General features: G+C 40.4%; 1 protein-coding gene across 3 annotated transcripts in view; it reads right to left on the bottom strand.

Annotated features, from left to right (window-relative positions):
- Nucleotides 1-5,508: 5,508 nt before the first annotated feature.
- The window catches only part of MAP7 (microtubule associated protein 7), a 161,098-nt gene continuing 143,964 nt past the window's right edge, over nt 5,509-22,642 (bottom strand). For all 3 annotated transcript variants that reach the window (XM_059941126.1, XM_059941128.1, XM_059941127.1), the window contains 10 exons: nt 20,846-20,961; nt 20,223-20,506; nt 17,590-17,800; nt 16,281-16,452; nt 15,922-16,023; nt 15,476-15,526; nt 15,317-15,374; nt 12,743-12,845; nt 8,780-9,003; nt 5,509-6,980 (listed from right to left, as the gene is read on the bottom strand). In XM_059941126.1, coding sequence (XP_059797109.1) covers nt 6,970-6,980; nt 8,780-9,003; nt 12,743-12,845; nt 15,317-15,374; nt 15,476-15,526; nt 15,922-16,023; nt 16,281-16,452; nt 17,590-17,800; nt 20,223-20,506; nt 20,846-20,961 — 1,332 coding nt within the window. In that variant the 3' untranslated portion in view covers nt 5,509-6,969. The remainder of the gene's footprint in view (nt 6,981-8,779; nt 9,004-12,742; nt 12,846-15,316; nt 15,375-15,475; nt 15,527-15,921; nt 16,024-16,280; nt 16,453-17,589; nt 17,801-20,222; nt 20,507-20,845; nt 20,962-22,642) is intronic.

Below are 22,642 nucleotides of genomic sequence, written 5' to 3'. Positions count from 1 at the left end.
CAGGCAGAAGGAACAGAGATCATCCCAAAGTTATGTACATATATTTAAACATTTTTCATTTGGAATAATTTCAAATTCTAGAAAAATTACAGAAACAACACAAAGAATGCCCATATACCCTTCATGGAGATTCCCCAGTTAACTTTTTACATTTGCCTCATCACTGGATCTCTATACGTACATAAGCACACACAGATACACACCCACACACGTATATAAAATGCCTATTATATGTATGTGACGTATATTTCCCCTCTAAGCTATTTGAGGTTTACAGACCTGCTCCCTATTACCCTTTAATACTTCAGTTTGTAATTTCTAACAAGAGTACTCCCCCACCTGATGACAGTACAGTCTGGAAATTAACGTTGATACTCACCACCAGTTATTTCACAGACCCCCCCTCCCATTTGTTTTGGCTGTTGTTCCAATGTTGTCTTCTTTAGACAAAGCAGCCAGTCAAGGAGTATATGTTGCATTTAGTTCTCAGGTTTTCTCTCTAGTCTCCTTAGATCTGGAAATGTTTCTGTCTTTCTTTATCCCTCATGGCCTTAACATTTTGAAGAGTACAGGCCTGTTACTTTGTCAAATGCTCTTTATTTTGGGATCGTCTGATGTTTCAGCATCATTAAATTTAGGTTATGCATTTTGGGCAGGTATATCGAAATGCCGTGTTTCCTCAGTGTATCATATGAGGATACATATATGGATCTGGCCCATGAGTTGGACTAGTGTTAATGTTTATCACTTATGGTGATATTTGACAGGTTTCTCTACTTTAACGTTAATAAGTATTTTTTAACTTTTTAAATGAATAATATTAGGTATTTTGTGGAATGATACTTTAAGACTATATATGTATGCTGTTCCTCATCAAATTTCTACCCACTGTTTGTGGTATTCATTGATGATTATTGCCTGAATCAATTATTATTATAATTGCAATTTGATGATTTTAAGATTCCATATTCTTTCTATATTTATTACCTGAAATTTGACTGTGAGTTAGAGTTTTTTCTTCTATTTTTAATCAGTATGGCCTCATTAGTTTCTCTTTTATTTAATGGGTCACAATCTATGACTATCATTATTATTTTGATGCTCAAGTTGTCCTAGATTTGGCCAGTGGAAGGCCTTTCAAACTGGATCCTGTATCCTTTTGACATGTTCCCATAATTCTTAAGGCACTTGCCCACTTTATGGGGCATAAGATATATCAAACTCATCTTGTACTTTCCCTGCCCTTGCCCTGCAAGCAGCCATTTCTTTAAAGACCCCGCTTTCCTTTTAGTGGAAGATGATATTTAGTAACCAATATCTAGGCCCTAGATGTGATCATTGCTAATAGATTGTCATTGCTACTAGGTCCTCTCAGTAGGCAGAGCTAAGAAATAAATGTATGCATATACATATATATGTACAGAAATCTCATCTATCTATCTATTTATCTTAGATACTATGCATTCACATCAATACCTCCAAATCTAGTTCAACACCACTGAGTTTCCATATTTGTAACTATTCTGAGAATGAAGAACCTTACTCCAATTATCTCCAAATATATTTACTTATTTGTCGATCTCTGTTTAATCAATGATAAAGAAGATGCATCTTCCTTTTTTTCCCCTCTTGAGAGTTTACTGTTAAACTAAAGCAGTAATTCCCTTCACATACAGAGCACATTGATTTCAATGAACTCATTTTAGAGGTCACATTATAGACAGAGCAGTGGATGTGAACTTGGGCCCTGGAAGCAGACCTGGGCTCTAGTCCTGGCAGTGTACTTATCAGCTGTGTGATTTTCAAAGAATTCTTTACCTCTCTAAGTCTCAGAGGATAATAGTATCAACCTCAAGAGTGTGCTGTCAAGAGGGAAGAGAAATGGGAACATATTGTATATGTATAACTGATTCACTTTGTTATAAAGCAGAAGCTAACACACCATTGTAAGGCAATTATACTTCAATAAAGATGTTTTTTAAAAAAAAAAAAAAGAGTGTGCTGTGAGGATTAAAGGAGTTAAAGGAGCTAAAGTATAATAGCCGTTAACACAGTGACGAGCACATAGTAAATACACAATGAATGACAGCTATTTTAACTATAATTGTATTTTCTACTTAATATAGGAAATTTTCTCTAACTTTCCAAGCCAGGATACAATTTTGGAAAGACAATTACCAATAAGCTTCAAAATTCATTAAAGCTTAGAGAAAGATAAATTGTAAAAACATTTTTATTACTCATATCTCCATATGAGGGAAAGAAACTGTACTTAGCACATAAAAACCTGACTATTCATACCTGACTTTCTTGGTCTCTGTTGAACATAAAGGGAAAATTGTGTTAGATGTTATGTCATCTTTTTCTGATCTGGAGTAATCATCTACTTTGAGTCAAAATTGGTTGATGAATTGCCTTTTAAAGACCTTCAGGGAATTCCCTGGCGGTCCAGTGGTTAGGACTCAGCGCTTTCACAGCTGTGGGTCTGGATTCAATCCCTGTTAGGGGAACTAAGATCCTGCAAGCCACGTGGTGCAGCCAAAAAACTCCAAAAAACAAAAAAAACCTTCATCAGCTGACAGCTATGAGGAAACAAAAGCTTTTGAGCATGGTCCATGCGTTAGATATGAATGTGATCGGAGTAGAAATGAAGATGATGAGAGTAGGACCGTAAAGGTAGACTTTATTTCAAAAGAAGTGGCCAGCATTTAGCAAGAAATAGTGGACATAAGACAACTTATGTTGTCTTATGTCATAAGTCCACTTATAGTGGACATAAGACAACATAAGGGTAAAATCATATTGGGTGGGGTGCTGGGAAGAAAAGGAAGACTCAGTGAAGAGGATAGAGTTGGGGCTGAGGAGGGCCAGGACAGCGGCAGGGCCACAGGAGCTGTGGAGGATCCTGGGGGCTGTCTTTTTTTTTTTTTTAACATCTTTATTAGAGTATAATTGCTTTACAATGGTGTGTCAGTTTCTGCTTTATAACAAAGTGAATCAGTTATACATATACATATATCCCCACATCTCTTCCCTCTTACGTCTCCCTCCCTCCCACTCCCCCTATCCCACCCCTCTAGGTGGTCACAAAGCATCGAGCTGATCTCCCTGTGCTATGCGGCTGCTTCCCACTAGCTATCTATTTTACATTTGGTAGTGTATATATGTCCAGGCCACTCTCTCACTTTGTCCCAGCTTACCCTTCACCCTCCCTGTATCCTCAAGTCCATTTTCTAGTAGGTCTGCATATTTATTCCCGTCTTGCCCCTGGGTTCTTCTGACCATTTTCTTTCTTTTTTTTTTTTTTTTAGATTCCATATATATGTGTTAGCATATGGTATTTTTCTCTTTCTGACTTACTTCACTCTGTATGACAGACTCTAGGTCCATCCACCTCACTACAAATAACTCAGTTTCGTTTCTTTTTATGGCTGAGTAATATTCCATTGTATATATATGCCACATCTTCTTTATCCATTCATCTCTGGGGGCTGTCTTAACATCCAATCCACCGTGAGTCTAGGATGTCTTTCTGCAGTGTTAAGACTGAAAACTACATTTCCCAGGTTTCCTTGCAACCAGAGGGTCTGGATGTGATGCAGGTTCTGAGAATCGGGTGATGTGAGTGAGGCTTGAAAGATGTAGATAGCACTTTTGGGCTGCTTCTGCTGGCAAGAAGGTCATGGGACTGTTGGCTCCCTCTGCCCTTCCTGGCCAGTGTTCAGCATTCCCGCATCAGCTTCCCGAGGGACAAGAGGCAAAGGCCTGGGAATCCATGTTTTGCTTGTGTGGCTCTAGGAGAAAGTTCAGTTGTGGTGGCCTCCTGATCTCTGGATCTCAGCAAAGGCAATATGTTCAGTGGTTCCAGGGGTGGCTTCCTGAATTCTCATCTTCCTGAGTGGGAGAGGTAGTAGCTCTCCTAGTGGGTCCTATCTGCTGTGATCTGGGAGTCATTCCTGAGGGCCCAGTCTAGAGCATGCTCTTCAGTCCTTCCAATAATTTTAACAGTGTTTAAATCCCCCTCTGCTGAAAATACTGTGGTGGTTTCTGTTGTCTGCAACTGACCTCTGATTTGATACAAAATCCACTGGAGAAAGGATATTCAAGAATAAAGGGCTAATCAATAATTCAAAAGCTGTCAAAAAGTCAAGATGAGGATTTCATGCATGCATGCAAGCATCCATCCATTATAACAATTAACATTGCTAAGTCCCTAATGGGTACCAGGTACCACACTGGACATTTGGGAATACTGTACAAAGATGAATAAAAGTCTTCCCCCTCAAGGATTCAGTCTAGTGGGGGAGAGAATCATGAATATAAATGTAATAGATTGTGGCAAGCACAATGACAGAGGCATATTGAGAGAGTTAGCATTAGAAAAGAGGAAGGGCACCTAACCTAGAGTGAGACTCTGGGAGGAAAGTAGGTTTCTTGGACGGAGAAACACAAGCTGAATATTGAAGGATGAGTCTTTTTATTTAGTTAATAAATACGGACTGCTTACTATGGGTTAAGCATGGTGCTAAGATCTTTACATGCTAGACCTCATGGAATCCTCCAAACATTCATATGAAGTGGAGAGTATTATTAGCAGAGGGAACAGCATGAGCAAAGGCAGGGATGAGAAACACTGTTCCAGCCGACACCTGAAGACAGGGCCCCATCTCCCACCCTCTGCAAGACGGTAGGAGCCCAACTTTGATAAGACAACAAACCCAGATGAGTTTCTCATGGACCAGCGCCTCTCTTCCAGCTTTCTGTAGTTTTTCACCTCTCTGGCTCTACTGAGAGCCTGCTCAGCCTCCTTATTCCCTCATTCTCCCCCTAAAACTCTGTTTTAGATTTGCTTTTATCATAATATACCACCAGGTAGTGACGTTATGCAGGAGGAAACATATAGCCTTAGCTGCCAGCTTTTACTGGAAGGTATCTACCAAATGAACTTGTGACTGGTGATTAAATTGGCCTAAAACAGACTGCAATGTTGTGGAAAAGGAAACTAAAAGCCCATGCACCCTCATTCCGTGGAGAGGGTCATATTTGATCCCTGAGACCTTCCCTTAATGTAGTGCCCACTGAGGACCTCTTTAAGATCAGTAGGTGAATACTGATCTTCAAGGGCTGGACAGAAAGCATTCTAGCCATTGTAAAGGTCAAGGTCATCCTCTGGCAGTGTAGTTGACAAAATAGAGTTAACAATTTTCTACCACTTCTAATTAAAACTTGATTACGTAGAGGCATTCAGTTTGCTAATGATTGCTTAAGTTAAATATAAATGAAAAAAGGAAAACCTAGCCAAAACAGAACTCCTGCTCTAAATTTGAAATCAACCTATTCTGTATGCCTGTTCAGAGGAAGCTGGTTGAGGTTAAATGAAGAACAATTTGAAAACTCAAGAATCAACCTAAGTGAAGTTATAACATATGAGAAACCTAAAAGTAAAAATATGTCAAACACATTTTATTTGGTGTTTCATGCTAGGTCGATTAAAAAAAAAAAAAACAATTTGGTTGAACAGATTTTTCTTTTAATATGACTATGTGTACATGGACAACTGAGAATAGGGAAAAACCCCAAATTAATGTTTTTAACAAATTACAGCTGTTACTAAAGACGGGGTATGCTTGGATTTTAAGGAAAAGGTCCAATAAATGAACAGCCCCTCATTCAATCTAATCAATCCCACACATTCTAGGGGCAGAAGTTTACCTTTTTTAAACACTCCATAATAAAAAAAATGCGTTCCCTCAGTGTTCTCTCTCCTTCAGTATTTAGTTATTAGTAGTCTCTCAAATGGTAAAATAAAATTGAATTTATATGATCAAATGAAAGTGCAAGTCTGTACAGCCAAGCTCAGCAGCGAAAGCGAAGAAGGATGAAGGGTGAAAGCTGATGGGTACCCCGCAGAACAAGGACCTTCATGAAGGTCTCATCCTGCAGTGTCCTGGGTGCCAAACGCAGTCCACATTCCATCATTTTTTCATTGCTCTTAAACGAGCAAAACCAAATTCTCTTTTTTATTTAAAGAAATATTAAATCTTTATTCTCCCCCACCTCCAAATAATTTGTGATCAGGTAAGGCAAAGGTAAGTCCCACCATCACTGGGGACAGCAGCAATAAACAGACTTCAGAAATAGCCCTGAATCATCAACAACATTCTCTCATGGTAACATAAGGAATGCATCTCATAAATCAAATTCTGCCATGTTGTCACATTGTTCTAATTTATTTGATTAGTTTATCTGAAAAAACTTTATAAATACATTATTTAAGAGGACAGTAAATTATTTTCTTGCTCTGAAAAAATAATGTTTTTTTTTTCACATTTTAAAATTGTTGAGTATGTTTTGCAAAAGGAGATGCAAGAAGAATGGGACAGTGGGGTTTGCAGAATGTCCATGTACAAGTTGCATTTACAAGAACCTGGTAATCTGCCTCTACAAATAGAGCTCTTCGCTCTATTAAATAATATTTAAACAAACAGGCTTCATTTAAACATCTCTCCTATTCACTCTACTTGTTGAACCAAGAGGTACTTATATTTCAAGTATTACACTGTAAAAGGTAAAAATTTTTGTGCCAATTTTACATGTTAGCTTTTAAAGTCCAAAATATCTATGTGAAAAATCATGCCTACTCGGCCCATTTCTTTTACAGCCAAATGCTCTCATCTTTTAGAGAATGCAGAAAAATATTGATTTCCTAAGAAGGAGCACACTGGAAAAAGCCATTTTAAAGTACTGAAGAACAAGGGAGGATTTCTTTTTCTCTATTGGCGAAAATTATTAGAAAAGCTATCCAGTCTATTGTCTTTAGCTGGTTTTAATAAAGTCTTTTCAAAATGATGGTCAAGAAATCTTTAGAAAACTGGAGGAAGGGGAGATGCTCCTTTGTAGCATGGAAGGAATTCCATTAATTGTAGAAATTCTTATTAAATTTCTGCTTTGGTTCTTCAGAAGAAATGCTCATATAACTTCTATATTAGGAGACAGAAAAAAGAACAGATTAATATGACATCTATCTAAAATCTTAAAGAATACTACAGTAATATCTTACATTCCTAAAATTTTACCATGCTTTTATATACATTGTCTTATATAAGAATAGGCAATTTTATCAGGATCCGTGGTCTTATATATAAGTGAATTCTACCACTAGCAGGAAAACATGTCCTTTTCTTTAACTTAGGCTATATATCATTTCCTTTTCCAAACTGCATAAGTCAACTGTACTTTTCTTTGAGAATACGGACTTTACATTCATTTGTCTTGAATCCTCAGTACCTGATACTTCGGGTTCCAACCATATGTTGGAGGTTAAATAAATGTTGGTTGATAAGTAGTCATGACCACAAAAGAACCCTAACACCACTTAATATCACAGACACTGGACTATGTTCCTAGATAAGGTATGGAAGAGTGAGAATGAAATGACAGGTACATCAAAAGGTGATTTAAAGCCTGGTGAATGAAGCAGGAAGTCATCTGAATGTTCCTTCCATCTCTCTGAATCTGTGACATGACAAAGCAGGAAGCTGCACCAGGAATGTTTCCACCAACACACAGGTAATCAGATTGTTCTCAAAGGCTTAAGAGTCAGAATGTCAGGCTTTATAGCTTCCATTGACAGCTGGACCTTCTTCCTTTTACAATCTAGAAAAGTAGATCACTAAAGGGAAGTTACACTCCCCAGGTCAGTATATTAGAGAAGGAAAAAAGACTAGCTTCATTTGGATAGGAGGTTCAAAGTTGGCTTTTCCAACCAGTTTTAAAGTGGGAAATATGTTAAAAGTGCACAGATGGAATCTAAATGACAAAACAATTTGACCACAAATAATGCGTTACCGACTCATCTATAAACATCCTGAATTTGCTTGGCTCTCTTCATAACAGTATAAAAAGATGCTAGTCAATACATGAAAGTGAGGTGCTGGGAGAGAAGCTGATAGAAATCAAAGAGGTTTGAAAAGAGATGGAGCTGGATTATCCCACTTGTTCTTGACACTGACGGGACTGTGCTGTTGAGTTACTATGAGCACTGCGTTGGTAATTTTTTTATGTTGTTATTTCTCTGGGTCCTGTAAAGCTATTGTTCTTTTTGCACAATGACTTCAGGTTAAGTGTGAGTTCCAGAGACAGGGTATAAGAAAGTCACTTGCAGTTTCAACAGCTACGGTCACTCAACAAGGGATGGAAGGCCCTTGGGCTCAGTATGCTCCTAGTCTGGAATATTAGTCGCATTACCTTAAATTGTAACTATCTTACTACATTTAAAAAGGACAATAGTATATTATCCCAGGTTGCTAAACCCAAACGAGAGAAAAATGGTGGGAGAACATGTTGGCAGTCTTAAAATATCTGAAGAGCTGAGAAAGATGGAATAGAAACCAAACAAACCTTTTCTCTAGTGGACAGAACTAGGTTCAATGGCCACTCAGTTACGGTTGTTTGTCTTAATATGAAGCGTGTTCTGGGCACGCAGTATGAAGCACTGCCACTGGGCAATGAGTGCCGCTCCGTGAGGAGAGGCCCATGGATACCCAGTGGGTGCTGCGGACCGAATTTCTACACTGAGTGGCAGAACAAGAGGGGCCCTAGAAGTTGCCCAACCCAACTCAAAATTCAACTTCTAATGACCCATGCACAATCTCTTCCACGTGGCTTATTTGGTCCCTTGAAGGACAAAGTGTGCCACATTCACACAGCAGAAGGTTCATTCCCTCTTGGGTGTCACATATTTCTGATGATTACTGAAGGGAGTTCGAGGCAAGCTTACCTGCTGTCTGTTGTGTTTGAACACCATCTACCTGAGGCAGGGGCCCAAGTGTCCCTTCATCACCAAAGGCCAAAATAGGATTCAAAGGAATGTCTGGACTCTCGCTGTTGGTGACATCTAATCTGGGTGGTTTAGATCCAACGGGTAAATTTATAATTTCTTCAAAATTTTCATTCTGAACTGATATTCCATTTTCATTTGGTTGTTTTTCCAAATTGGGAGTACTAGGGAGTTTGAAAAATCAAAATCAAAAGGAGTTAGTATTAAAACTGGAAAACATTTTTAGGACAAACTGTTTTATAATAAATACTTTTATAATCTTACAATCGAAATGTTAGAATGATTGACCTCATCATTACTAACAAAAATGGTGAATTCTGACATATTTGTACCTTAAATTCTTATTTAAAAAAACAGCTTTTTAAACTAAAACTTATCAAATGGACCAATTTATCAATTAGAATAGATCCTCATCATCAACAGTTCTACATATATTTAACATGCCTGTCTACTGCAGGCATTTTATATCTCTTTGTCTTATAAAGAGTAGCCCTTATTAGGATCTTTACTTCAAAGATGAGGGGATTATAGAGGGGCATAATTTGCACAAGTCACACAACTACTGGGAGACAGTCCAGATTGAATGTGTGATCTCTGGTCCTATGTTTTTCACATAATGCTATTTTTTATAGTCCCAACTATTCAAATTCCAGCCCTTCCTGGATGTCTCCAGCTTCCTGAAACATGTGCATAATTTTATAGGTAAATTGTTGAAGACCAACCTTCTCATCTTTGCCCCTTAAATCTGCCTCTGACCCCACCTTGATTCTTATTAATTCATGCTTAATATCTTGGATTTTTGAGATACATTTAACTGGCCAACAAATTCTCAGTTTCTACCTATAGTTTCTCTTAGGGTTTTTTTTTTTTTTTTGGCTGCATTGGGTCTTCGTTGCTGTGCACGGGCTTTCTCTAGTTGAGGTGAGCGGGGGTTATTCTTCGTTGCGGTGCGCAGGCTCTAGGCGCACAGGCTTCAGTAGTTGTGGCACGCAGGCTCAGTAGTTGTGGCTCGTGGGCTCGGGAGTTGTGGTGCACGGGCTTAGTTGTTCCATGGCATGTGGGATCTTCCCGAACCAGGGATCGAACCCGTGTCCCCTGCGTTGGCAGGCAGATTCTTAACCACTGCACCACCAGGGAAGTCCCTCTCTTAGGTTTTTCACTCCCTTTACACACTTCATAACCAAATAGGCAGCCTGTTAGGTTATATGTTCATTATTATGCTTTACAATGCAGCAAAACAATGCCTGTGCACCAAATGAACGTTAGATTAATTTTATTGTTCACTTGATCTGACTGCAGCAGTAAACATTATTTGCAAACTTCATAATTTGTTCAGTGGCTCATGTATAAAAAATGACCCTATTTGACAAAATTCTAGAGTTAAAATTTTCAAATGGAAAATATTAATCAGACTAAAAATGTGAAACAAAAATTGTGACGGTTTTAACTTCTAATACACACTCATCATAACCAATGGTTATCTGTAGACAGAGATCTATGGAAGAGATCAGAAAGTCAGGTCTCTACTGTCAGTAATGCCAACAACTTGAACTTTAGTAAGTTAGTCTTTTTCCATCTCCTTCCCAAATGGTGAAAATGAAGCTAGTAGACATCTAATCTTTCCATTGTTCTTTTTTTTTTTTTTAGGAATCTTTGCTTTTTTTTTTCCCTATTGAGGAAATAGTTTAGTTTCCCCAGTCAGTGAGATACATTGACTTTGTGGAACATATTCTAAAACATTTCTGATTTGGGTATTATGGTATTTTTTGTTAATTATTAAACCCTTTCTTCTAGAAAAAAAATAAAGACGCCTGACCTAAGTGCTTCACAAGGTATTGCAGGGTATGTTGAAAATATTATTTGTAAAAGTGCCGTGGAAGAGAACATAAAAATGTTATACAGATTCAGACTATAATGGTGCGTTTCCGCTATTTCACTAAGGAGGGGAGAAGAGGCTCGGCATCACAGTAGCCTACATTAGCGCGTGTGCACTCGCGCACACACCCCCTCCTAATACCTGCCTTTCTAGTGCTTGCACTGCCACGCCCATCCTCCTGCTCTTTCCCGGTACCAATGGGCTTTCTGTAATCAGGGAAAGAGTTTTGGTTCTCATCCCAGAGAGATTTTTAAGTAGAAGTTTTGGCAAAAGAAATGCATCTTCAAAGCCCTTGTTCCTTGACCACGTCAACTCCTGTCACCTTCCAGGCCTGTGTGTGCTGACAAGCTGTAATGGCAACGCCAACCCCAGGCCTGCATCAACAGCTGACCTCATTTTCCCCTCCCACTCTTACCCAACCACCCCACCCATTCTTACTTGTTAGCAATTAGAGGAATAATCATGCCCTATGCTTTGGATGACCAATTATTAAATGTTCAGAGGACACTGTGACCAGCAGAAACTATAAAACTGCAGCTGAAGTTGCTGGGGTTAGGGTTTATGGACCTGTGTATCCTCTTAAGATACAAGTACCGGCTTTTGAATTCCCCTTCTTTGGCTGCTCTCTGGAGGTTGAAGTTGGATGCAAGACTCTTGAAGATATGTTTCAGGTTCTTATACAATGATTAATCACTTGATTTTACCACTGAAGAGAGTCAGCTAAAGTATAAGCTAATTTTACTCCTCAGAGAGAATTATCAGTGGCTTAAAAAACCTATCCCTCGTTATAATAATGGGGTTCTCTGTGGCACTTTTTATCCTTTTCTAAAAATCTCTGACATCAATGAATTAAATGCCATAAATTATAGTAGTTGGAAATGAGTATATTATTTGAAAATCAAACTATAACTAAAAAAATGAAATATCACTTAATATATCTCTTAGGTAATTATGACAATAAATTTATTAAACATAATCAAACGCTTATTAAAATCTCTCGTAGGAAATGGGCAAATTTAAAAAATGTTTACTGTCCCAGAAAGTTATACATAGATACCTTATGACTTACAGACATCTTAGGATGTCCATCTTAGGACAACTTGTCTTTTCATGGCTTCCAACAATACAAAATGTTGTATAGTATGTGTTTTCAGATTAAGAAAAAAATTTATATATATCAAATCATTATGCCATATACCTTAAACTTATACAGTGCTATATGTCAATTATATCTCAGTAAAACTGGAAGAAAAAAAGATCTTAGATCTTAAAAGACATTTTTCTATCTATTAAAAAAGTTAATTTGAGGAGCTTCAATTCTCTTATGGTAGCAAAGACTGGCATTAGAGACAGAACTCATAATTCGGTAAATTCTGATAATTAAAAAGAGTTGCAGCTGAAAAATTTGAACATTATTATAAATATTTCTATAAGTTCTCTATGACTGGAGTTTTAGGCACAGGCTATGACTACCCTTCATTTTCATTTTTGAGAGCAATCTTACAATGCTGTCAGTATAAATGCAAAGGAACAGAAAAGCAATCTTTCTTTAACCCACACTTCTTAACTATTGTTAGCAACCATTTGTTTCCTCAATAAGAAGCTCTACTACTAGTGAAAGAAATATTGGCATCTAAATTACTTTTACTAAGGAACAAACCTGAGACTCACTATAATATTATATACAGTGAAAATACAGCTGCTGTATATCATCAAAGGGTGTGAAGATGGTCCAGGATCATGCCAAATACATACAAAGGAAAGTAACAAATTATTCCCTGTAATTTTTTTTAATAGCCACACAAAAACCTCACCATCGTATTTAGAGATTCAAGAAAAAAAGACATTTTCCTTTTCTCAGATTACAGAATTACTAGCTCTACCAAACATTAATGAACCTAAATAAATCGTGTTAAAACTCAAATTCTGTCTGGCCCCAGAAAATTCTGGTGGGATTGGTGGGGCAAAAACAGTCGTGCTTTGCTCTAATGTGCGTAAGTAAGAAAGGCCATAGTTGTCTAACTCACCTCTCCACAGTCACTTCTGATTGGGGTGAGGTAACCACATGGGGGCTGGCTACTGGTTCTCCTTGTCCTGGAGAGTTTGTCATATTTGGAAGTGCAGACACCGCTGGACATGGCAAAGAAGATGGAACAAAGGGTTACTACAACTCTACTATCAAACCCAAACCCCAGGAGCCAGAATGCCTGGATTTATGTCCTGCCTCTGCTACTTACCAGCTGTGTGACCTTGGGCAAGCCACAAACGCTCTGTGCCTCAGTTTCCTCATGGATAGTAATAGTACCTAACTCATAGGCTACTGTGAGAATTAAATGTATTAACACATGCAAAGTACTTAGAACACTGCCCAGCACATTGTAAGGGTGGAAATCAGTGCTGTGATTATTTTTGCTTGCACCAAATTGACTTTGGACAAAAAAGTATGTAATACTGAAACCAAAGCAATTGACGAAGATAACAGTAAGCTGATTTGGTCAGGCCGATGCTGAACAAATTATTACTGAAGGATTTGGAGCAAATCACCATGAAATACCCTAAGTGATGAAAAACATTTTGGAAAACTCAGTTTTAGTCCCACTTAAGAATGGTAGGGATTTCATGCACGGAAGGCCAGTGAATTGTACCTAACTGTGCTACCTAGTCATTCAATATTCCCCACTGGAGTCTAGCGTGAGCAAACAATATTGATGACTGACTTTAAAATCTGGGCCAGGTTTATGTAAAGTCTTAAGAAGAGACTAATAACTTACAAGCTGCCAAAATTTGCAAAGCTGGTTATAGGAATCTTCTGAGAAGACTTCTGATAGGTCTGCAAACTCACCTGCCTGCCCAGCCTAGAATTCTCTTTGGAGCACTGGTGATACCATTCAGTCCTCAACCAAATGTGGGACCAGGAGAAGAGGAACATGTGTTAGATAATCCTCAGGCCTCGTTTTAGCACTATTAACTCAAACCAAATTTATTATGAGAGTTGATAAACACAGGTGTGATGACTGACAAGTTTCACCTTCCTTCTGGCCATTGTTCATTCTCGAATTGAGGTACAAAGAATAATCGAAAGAACTGATAGGGGAATAGCAGGAAGAAGACAGATGGAAAAACAAAAAACCAACAGGAGCCTGGCCATGTACAAACTGCAGCATCAGTTCCTCAAATAATCCTGGGTTGGTGCAATTTACATTCTAAAATGCTCATTCTGATGACTTACTGGGTGCCATGCCTGCTTTAAGCCTACATGTATTACAACATTCCTGGAGGCAACCTGTTAAAAATACAGTGGGGTTAATAGGCAACCATTAGGCTATTCTCCAAACAAATATAATTGGGGCATCTTTAAAAGAGAATGAAAAGCCCCACACTGAAGGGATTATGACACAGGGGAACTCGGATAGCCTCTACTGAAGTAAAACCAAATCCCCAAATACCAATATTTTACATTTGAAAACCCCAGAACAGAGAATGTTCTTTCACATAAATCCTTTCATTTGATCTTTACTCCGGTCTATAATAAACAGTAAAAGAAACGGAGGTATCTCTGGCCCTTTCTTTTCATATTGATACTGCAGATGAGGAAAGAGGAAGACTGAATAATGAATTATCGACCAACCACCTGTATGTACAATCATGAAGACCACGTGGAATCATGGAAGGAGCCAAATTACAAGCTGGTGACTTGGACTCCAGCTGTGTGAGCTGGGCCTGTCACTCAACCTGAGTTCTCCTTGTGGGTAGGGACCTCGGCTGACCTGTTCACACTGAACCCTAGCACCTACAAAAGGGCCTGGCACACAAAAGTTTTCTGAAAATGCCTGCTGACTCCAAGATAAAGCATCTCCTATCTCACAGGCCTGCAATGGAAATTAAACAAGAAAATGTATGCAGATGTATCTGACACAAAGAAGGCATTTAATAAATATTAGTTGAGTCTGAGTACTAAAACACTAAGATAAATTTTACTTTTATATACACCAAATTTGGTTTAAAATCACCAAGAAATTAATCATCTTTGTCCAAAGCCTATGGCATATGAACAACTTTCTAATGAAATTTCAACAAATTTCAAATTTTAACTCTATTCTGAAGTGAGAACTAAAAGAAATAACATTTAAATCCTTTCCTGAGAAATGCCATAAGTACAAGTTGTCAAAATGTTTAAATTTAATGTCCTTAATAGCAAATATAAACACAGATTCCTTTAGCAGATAGTAAATGACAAATGAAATTTAATTTTATAAACTCAAAGAAAATTCTTCTAATCGTGTGTGTATATACACATATACGTGTGTATACATATCTATAGAGGCATACACACACATAGATATATACAGAGACATGTATATGATATAAAATGACTTAAGATATTAAATACTCCATTAGAGTATAAACAAATGTGAAAAAAATCTGCTAGAAATGCTAGAGATTTTTAGATAAAGGGGATTATTTGTGGACTAGATGAGAAACACCTAAGCTTCTGTGAGTCAATGAGTATTTTTATTTTAAATCAATGTTTATCTTGACCTCCATAGAATAAATTAAAAAATTCTATATTTGAATTGATTTGAGTTCACTGAAATAAATACCTGTTCCTCTAATGAGCGCTCCCTTGGTTATATCTCCATTTCTCTGATCAACAGTTTTCTAACAAAGAAAAAAAAAAAGACTTTTTAATGTTAAAATTACAAATGAACGTTAAAAAAAAAGCCATTAAGAATAGTTAAAAAATAAGGCCATCTCAATACCTTATCTGAAGCTTCTGTTCTTCTGGTTCTTTTCATTATCTCCTCAAGTCGCTACAAAAAAGGAAGAATTAAGCAAACAGATCAGACATGGAAAGAAAGCTAGCCTGGCGCATTTCACTGACTAAACAAATAGCAGGGCATTGAAACATGTCTATTACTTTGGGAAAATATAATTGTCTTTGTCTTAACTGGAGTTACTCAAAGAAGTTGAAATTGGCTTAAGCCGCATGAATTGGAAGCAACTGTTTTTGGTGAAGCCTGAAACACCAAGAGCGATTTCTTTGGAGGAGAACATTAATACTGAGAGCTACTTTAGTTAACCTGGAATGGGCAGGACACTTTTGTCTTCTGATGGCAGTGAGCTAGTCTCTTGGTCTGGAGCCGCCTTCAATCTAGGCAGAATGAGAGCAGCGAGGGCGCCAGGCTGCGGGGGCGGATGCAACTACCTTCTTCCTCTCCAGGCGCTCCTGCTCTTCTCTCTGGAAATGCTTCTCCCGTTCCTGCCGGACCCTCTCTGCTTCTTCCCGAACACGAGCTTCTTCTTCTTTCTGAAAACGGGAAGTCGGCATCTGCTTCTTAACAAACAGGCTGGCTTTGCCCGCTGCGCCAAAGTCCCGGGGCGCCCAAGGACGGAGAACGCGAGGACCACGAACGCGCACGGGGGAGACACGAGCACTCCCAACCACACGCTCAACAGCTTCCTCTTCTCATCTGGGCTGCCCCTTGCCCCATCTTGAGCCAGGGCTACACCGCCCTGCTTCCCGGGCGGGGCCCGGACCCCCCCCCCCCCCCCCCGTCCCCCTACCTGTTTCTGGATGTGCTCCATCTCCTCCCGCTCGCGCCGGACCCGCCCCTCCTCCTGCCGCCGCAGCTGCTCTTCCCTCTCCCTGGCTTGCTGAGCTTCCAGCTGGCGGGCCTCCTCCTCTCGGCGGGTTCTCTCTTCAGCCACCCTTTGGGCCAATTCTTCTCGCTTTTGTCTGGAAAAAGACAAAACAAGACAAAGATACGTGAGGGGACTTCCTTGGCAAGGCTCGATCGAGTCTGTGGTTACCGCGAGAACAGTCTGTTGGGAGGTCTGGCCAACAGCATCCACTGATACATGTGAAGCCACCCTCTCTCTCTCCCTCCTTCTCCCCTTCCCAGCCTCCTGTTGCCTCGTGGGAAACAGAAGCAGAACGTATCCACTCATATTCTGAGGAGAGCTTGTTTTTTTTTTTTTTTTTTAAAGATCTGCAATATAACTATAAAGGCTGAGATTTGTTTAATCCAATAATGTGACTTTTTAGTAACGAATTTAATGCTCCCCTCCAAATCTCTGTAAGTAAATAAAGGTTATAATGTTCTGTTTCAGTACAGGGACAAGATGGGCCATGTAAGCTCCCTGTTGGGACCAAGGGTAGGGCATGTCCAAGATGGCGGCCCAGCACTGGGGCTGCCCTCCTTTCCGGAGAGGCAGTTCTGCTTATTTGAAGAACAATTATATTGACATTAGCCTTATTAGCTCCAGAAGGGAGCCAACTAAGCAAACTGCCCCTGGCATACTGTCTGGCAGGCAGTCATGGGGCACTTAACTGTCTCATGCAGCTACCCTCTGAGAGGAATACTATCTGGAAGGAAGAAAACATGAGCTGTTATGCAGCTTTAAGATAATTAGAAAGATAATGAGGAAACATGGAGATGAGAGATACGTTAAATAAAAAATTAAGACTGCACAACTGTACCTCTACTGTGGTTACAATTATGCAAATCTATGTGTGTATGTATATATTTATGCATGTATATACACCCACACACTGTTCAGAGGCTGGAAAGGGTGACCCAAAAAGTACACAATTATTGAAATCTGGTAAGAATATGGATGATTTTTTTCTTTAAACCTTTCTCCTTCGAAAACAAAACAAAAAACCCCTTCTCCATCAATTTTGTTGTACTGTCATTATAATAAGAAAATGTGGCTTAAAAAAGTCGCTTAGTGCTCAGGGGAACACCAGGGGAGACTAATTCTGAAACAACTAAATAGATTCACCTTCAACACTACTATTACCTCTTCTCTCTGACTGAAGACTTAATCCAAGGTGTCACTAGGGTGTCACTGAGCAGTGTCACTCCTTTACCTTTCGAGCTCTTCCATCTCCCTCTTCTCCCTTTCCTCCTTCTCCCTCTGCTCTCGGGCCAGACGCCTCTTCTCAGCTAGCAGCCTCGTGGCCTCTTCTGGGTCAGTGGTGCCTGCAGAGGTCTTCAGAGAAGCGCTGGCAGTCACAGTGGATGACGGGGCCGGAGTGGAGGCTGGAGCGGAGGCTGGTGCTGAGGCTGCCTCCGGAGCAGCTGTACAAACAAGTACAAGGAGAAAACCAATTGGAAACAAAAGCCAAAGAACAACACAAAAACTAGCATCCCCCGCACCTCAGGCCTCGAATTCATCGCTATAAAAGAAGAGGGAATGTTTATTACTGCGCGTTCTCACGGTTTCACTGTATTCTATCTGTAACCGGGCAACAGATAACAAAAAGCCGCGTGTGTAAGTGAGACATCCGAAGCTGACACTCTGTCACCAAGCCTTATTTTTATACAAGTTAAATCAGTTAACAACATATATCGAATGTGTACTAAGTATAGAGCCTCATGTTAGGTTCTGTGGGAAGTTATACCCCAGGAAAAAAGATGAGATCTTCCATTTGCCTTTCATTACGTTAAAAAAAAATTCCTTCTCTTTAGTGACTATTCATCACTAGAGGACTCAAGCCTTTCTGTGACCATGCCCCGTGTCCATACCACAAGCCCGGACTCAGGCTGGAAGAGACCAAGGAAGAGGTCTCTTATGTCTACGCAGAGCTGTCTCCAGGTCTGAGGAGGGAGCCAAGAGCCTCTGTGGGAGCCAGCACCTGTGCTCCGTAGACACTGCAGGTCTCCACTGCCAGTTCTCATGCCAACATGCAAGATGAGAGTAGTTCTCTGACCTTATCTGGATTCAGGAAAAGGACCTAGGGAGCTGGTGCCCCCCCGCCATAGGCACCATGGTGAGGTGTGATCCCTGGCACCTGACCGCTCCAGACCCTCCTTTCAAGATCTACATTTCTCCTGCTGCTCCCACAGATTTTTCTTTGCCCTCAGGACACTTTTTGGCCTTTCTCTTCTCCCTCTTTCCATGCAAACAGGTATTGGACTCTTCCATTCCCTTACTATACTATCATTTGTCTTGAGTCACTATTCTTTCTTTGCCCCCCACCCTCTATCTTCAAATTAAGTCTTAAAGAGAAAACTCTTGAATGAAGACAATTTTCAACAAGATACATTGAATTTCTAGTTCCAGGTGATTTTAAACTTCTAAACAGCATCTGGTTAACCTGGTAGAGATGAGATCCACTGGGTCCTTTGGAAAAAATCTGATCTCTGTCAATCACATACGCTAAGCCAGTGGTCCCCAAACTCCAGTACACACAGGATAACTGCCACTCTATTTTATCTGGCAATCCTGCACAAGAGTCAACAGATGAGCTTAGTATCCTTCAGAGTCCTTGGATCCACCACGTATTCTGATTCAATAGGTCTGAGGTAGGGGCAGGGTTCTACAGTTTGAAACATTATAGATGTGGTTTAAAAATATTTCCATAAATTCTTCGAAAATCCTCCCTTTAAAAGATGGAGGCTAATCCCCCCAACTTGATTGTGAGCTGAAGCTAGTGACTTGCTTCTAATGAATAGTATGACAGAAATCGTGACTTCTGGGACTTCCCCGGTGGCACAGCGGTTGGGAATCTGCCTGCCAGTGCAGGGGACATGGGTTCAGTCCCTGGTCCGGGAGGATCCCACATGCCGCGGAGCAACTAAGCCCCTGTGCCACAACTACTGAGTCTGAGCTCTAGAGCCTGCGAGCCACAACTACTGAGCCCGCGAGCCACAACTACTGAAGCCCGCGTGCCTAGAGCCCGAGCGCCGCAACAAGAGAAGCCACTGCAATGAGAAGTCCGTGCGCTGCAATGAAGAGTAGCCCCCGCTCACCGCAACTAGATGAAGCCCGCGGGCAGCAACAAAGACCCAAAGCAGCCAAAAATAAATGAATAAATTAAAAAAAAAAAAAAAGGAAAGGAAAGAAATCGTGATTTCTGCGTGTGTGACTTCTGAGACTGGGCATAAAAGATACTGTGGGCTCCTCGTGATTCTCTCCCCCAGATCACTCACTCTGCAGGAAGCCAGCAGCGTGGACAGACTGTGAGGACATCCAACAGCCCTATGGAGAGGTTCACGTGTCATGGAACGAAGGCCACATGCCGACAGCCCTGTGCATGAGCCATCCTCTAACAACCCAGCTAAGCTGCTCCCAAATTCCTGACCCAAGACTGTGTGATATAATAACTGTTTGTTGTTGTTATTAAGCTGCAAAGTTTTGGAATAATTTGTTACACAGCAATAGGATAAATAATAAAATGATTCTGATGCAGGTGCTCTGAATACCACATTTTGTCAAATTGTTGGACTCGGCCAATGAAAGGACTCATAAACCACACCTGAATTAATATGCTGTGGCTCTGACAATAGGCTGTAGGATGGATGATTCTTTCTTTATACGTAGGAAAATTATATTCAAGAAAAGTTCCCCAGATTAGCCTTAGAGTAAAATTTCCAAGTGCCCAATAAGGGAAAAAAAGAAAGAAAGAAAAAGCTAAGTCAAAGCAGTGCAGGAGAAAAAGGAAGAGTGAATAAAGAAAGCAAGCAACCCACACTCCACCACGAGTCAGTGGATTCCTACCAGGAGCAACCTCTGGTTCGACGGGTGTCCCCTCTTCAACTGTGGCTTCTTCTACCTTCACCAAAAGTGCCCTGCCCTTTATTGAGGGCTCATTGGCAACTTTCTGAGGTTCCTTCTCAGGGTCTTTTCTCTCAGGTTCCACTCTGACTTCTCTCTTGATGGGGCGGATGTTGCCGGGCGAGGGGGGCCGGACCTGAGCAGGGGCAGGTTTGACTGGTCCAGGAGGCACGGAGGATGCTGGTCTGGGGGTGCCAGGCAAATGGGGAAAGGACTTGGATGGGAGCCTGGGCAACAAACAAACAAAGTAAAGAGAAAGGGACACATGAGAACAGGCTTGCCAGAACCTTCCTTTCCCCATACCTCTACCATGTAATAGTCTTGGAACACCAATACGGAAGAGAAATGAAGATATTTAGCTGTGTGAATGTGTCTTTTATGTGGCAAATGCAGAAGTACTCACTTTAGAGGCTCATTCCAGGTTTCTCTTTTCTTTCCTTTGAGGAAAAATATTACTCCCCAAGTGAAGGCCAAACAGTGTGGGGAGAATAGTTTCTTTTCAGAGGACAGAGGCTCTTAATTCTCCAACATGGAACAACCCTGCCAGCCTCTTACATTTCACTTACCAAAGTCGGGAGGAAGCTGGTGATCTGGCTTTGGGATGAGATGGAGATAGAGCCCTTCGGATGCCGGGTGTGAGGTGGAAGGGTATGTTTTCTCTCTCCCTCTCTCTTTTATAGCCCTAAGTTCAGAGGAACACAATAATTAGATTTTTCCATGAGCGGGACAATCACATTCACAGTATTCAACAGTGGAGCTGCAATCCATTGAATGGCTTTTGGGAAAATTTCCAACCTTTGCCATGTATATCCATTCCACCCCAACAAAAGGCCTTTATTAGGCTAAAACTGAACATTATAATTGAATTAACACAATTTGACACTAATAAGAAGGTTCTGGATGTGTGATCTGGACTTATATTTGTAAAAAAACAAAACAAAAACACACTTTGAGAAAGCACCTATACTTTGTATCTAAAGCTACCCGGAGCAAAATCTCTCAGTCTGGTTTAGCCCACACAAATGTCAAAATAAAGGTCACTTTCAACTTATTCCCCCTACCTTTATCTCTTTTAATTCTTAAGCAGTTTTTTTTTTTTTTTTTACTCTGGAACACACTATAGCTCAGTTTATTTTTTTTTAATTTACATGTCTGCTATGTCAGACATTAATTCATTTTTTTCTTTATACTGATGTTATACAAACAAGTCCTTCCTCACTTAGTGTCCTCTTGCCCTTGAAGGAAAAGTCAGGTTCAAGGTGAGGAATTTCAGCTATTTTTAGTCTTCCTCATTAGGGATGAAATGGAAATCTCTGAGGTTGGGCCAAAACATCAGCCCTCCTATGACTGCATACTAGGAATTCAGCCAGAGAGATGACACCTTTCCTAGGTAGAAATGGGCAAAAGGAAAACCAGAAGTGTTCTGATAGTCTCAAGTCAACGAAGACAAAAACAAACAAACAAACAATAAAACCCCCCAAACCAAAACACAAACAAAAAGACAAGGCACAGGGCAAGGGAGAATACTCATTCCAAGTATCTGAAACACGGCCAACAATGTTCTGGGATGGGAACAGATGCTGGCTGGAGGGACCTGTGTGAATGCCTGTCAGTCCTTCACTCTGTGGGATCCTTGCAGGAAAGCAGACTGAGGGTGCTAGGGAAGGGGCAGAACAACACCTAGCCTCAGGGCCAATAAGCTGGCGTGTACCTTCTTTTCTTTCCTTTTCTGCCTGGCTCAAGCATCACCCCCCTTCTTTCTTCCCTCCCCTTTTGTTCCCTTCAGCATCTCTTCTAATTGCTTCTAGTTTCCTTAGTAGCACCCTAGTTGATGGACTGGGCTATAGGTGGGGGAAAAACATCTCAGTGTCAAATATTACTCAATGTCTCCCCAGAATTTCTAAATAAAACAAATGAAGGATGAGGCAGGAAAGAGCTTCACAGGGTGTGTGCCACCTCTATATCACTTGCAGCTGCATGACCACCCTTTGTCCCCGTCTCTGGTAGTAGAAGGCAGGAGAACAGCTGCAGCGCTTGGGTAGCAGAAACAGCAGCCACCATATGGAACCCTCTTGATAGGTGTACAGGATGGCAATTACGCCTCTGGCAGATCAAGTCCCCAGAGTGGAAGGTACAGGGCTCTTCCCGAGGGAGGCTGGGGTTAAGCACCTTGAGTTGCTTTTCTTTCTTTTTCTCAAAACATTTTAATTTGGCTAAAGTCAGATCAAGGAGAGACCTGAATGGGAAAATAAGTCAGGAAAGGTAATTTGTGATGTGGAGGATTTGGGGACTAATGTCATCATCTACGCCTTGATAAGACAGGCATCTGGGAATAAATCTACATTAAAGTGTATAATCCTCAG

The sequence above is a fragment of the Balaenoptera ricei genome, chromosome 12 (genome assembly GCF_028023285.1).
Source record: "Balaenoptera ricei isolate mBalRic1 chromosome 12, mBalRic1.hap2, whole genome shotgun sequence".
Classification (NCBI taxonomy): domain Eukaryota; kingdom Metazoa; phylum Chordata; class Mammalia; order Artiodactyla; family Balaenopteridae; genus Balaenoptera; species Balaenoptera ricei.
This window is presented reverse-complemented; position numbering and strand designations above follow the sequence as displayed.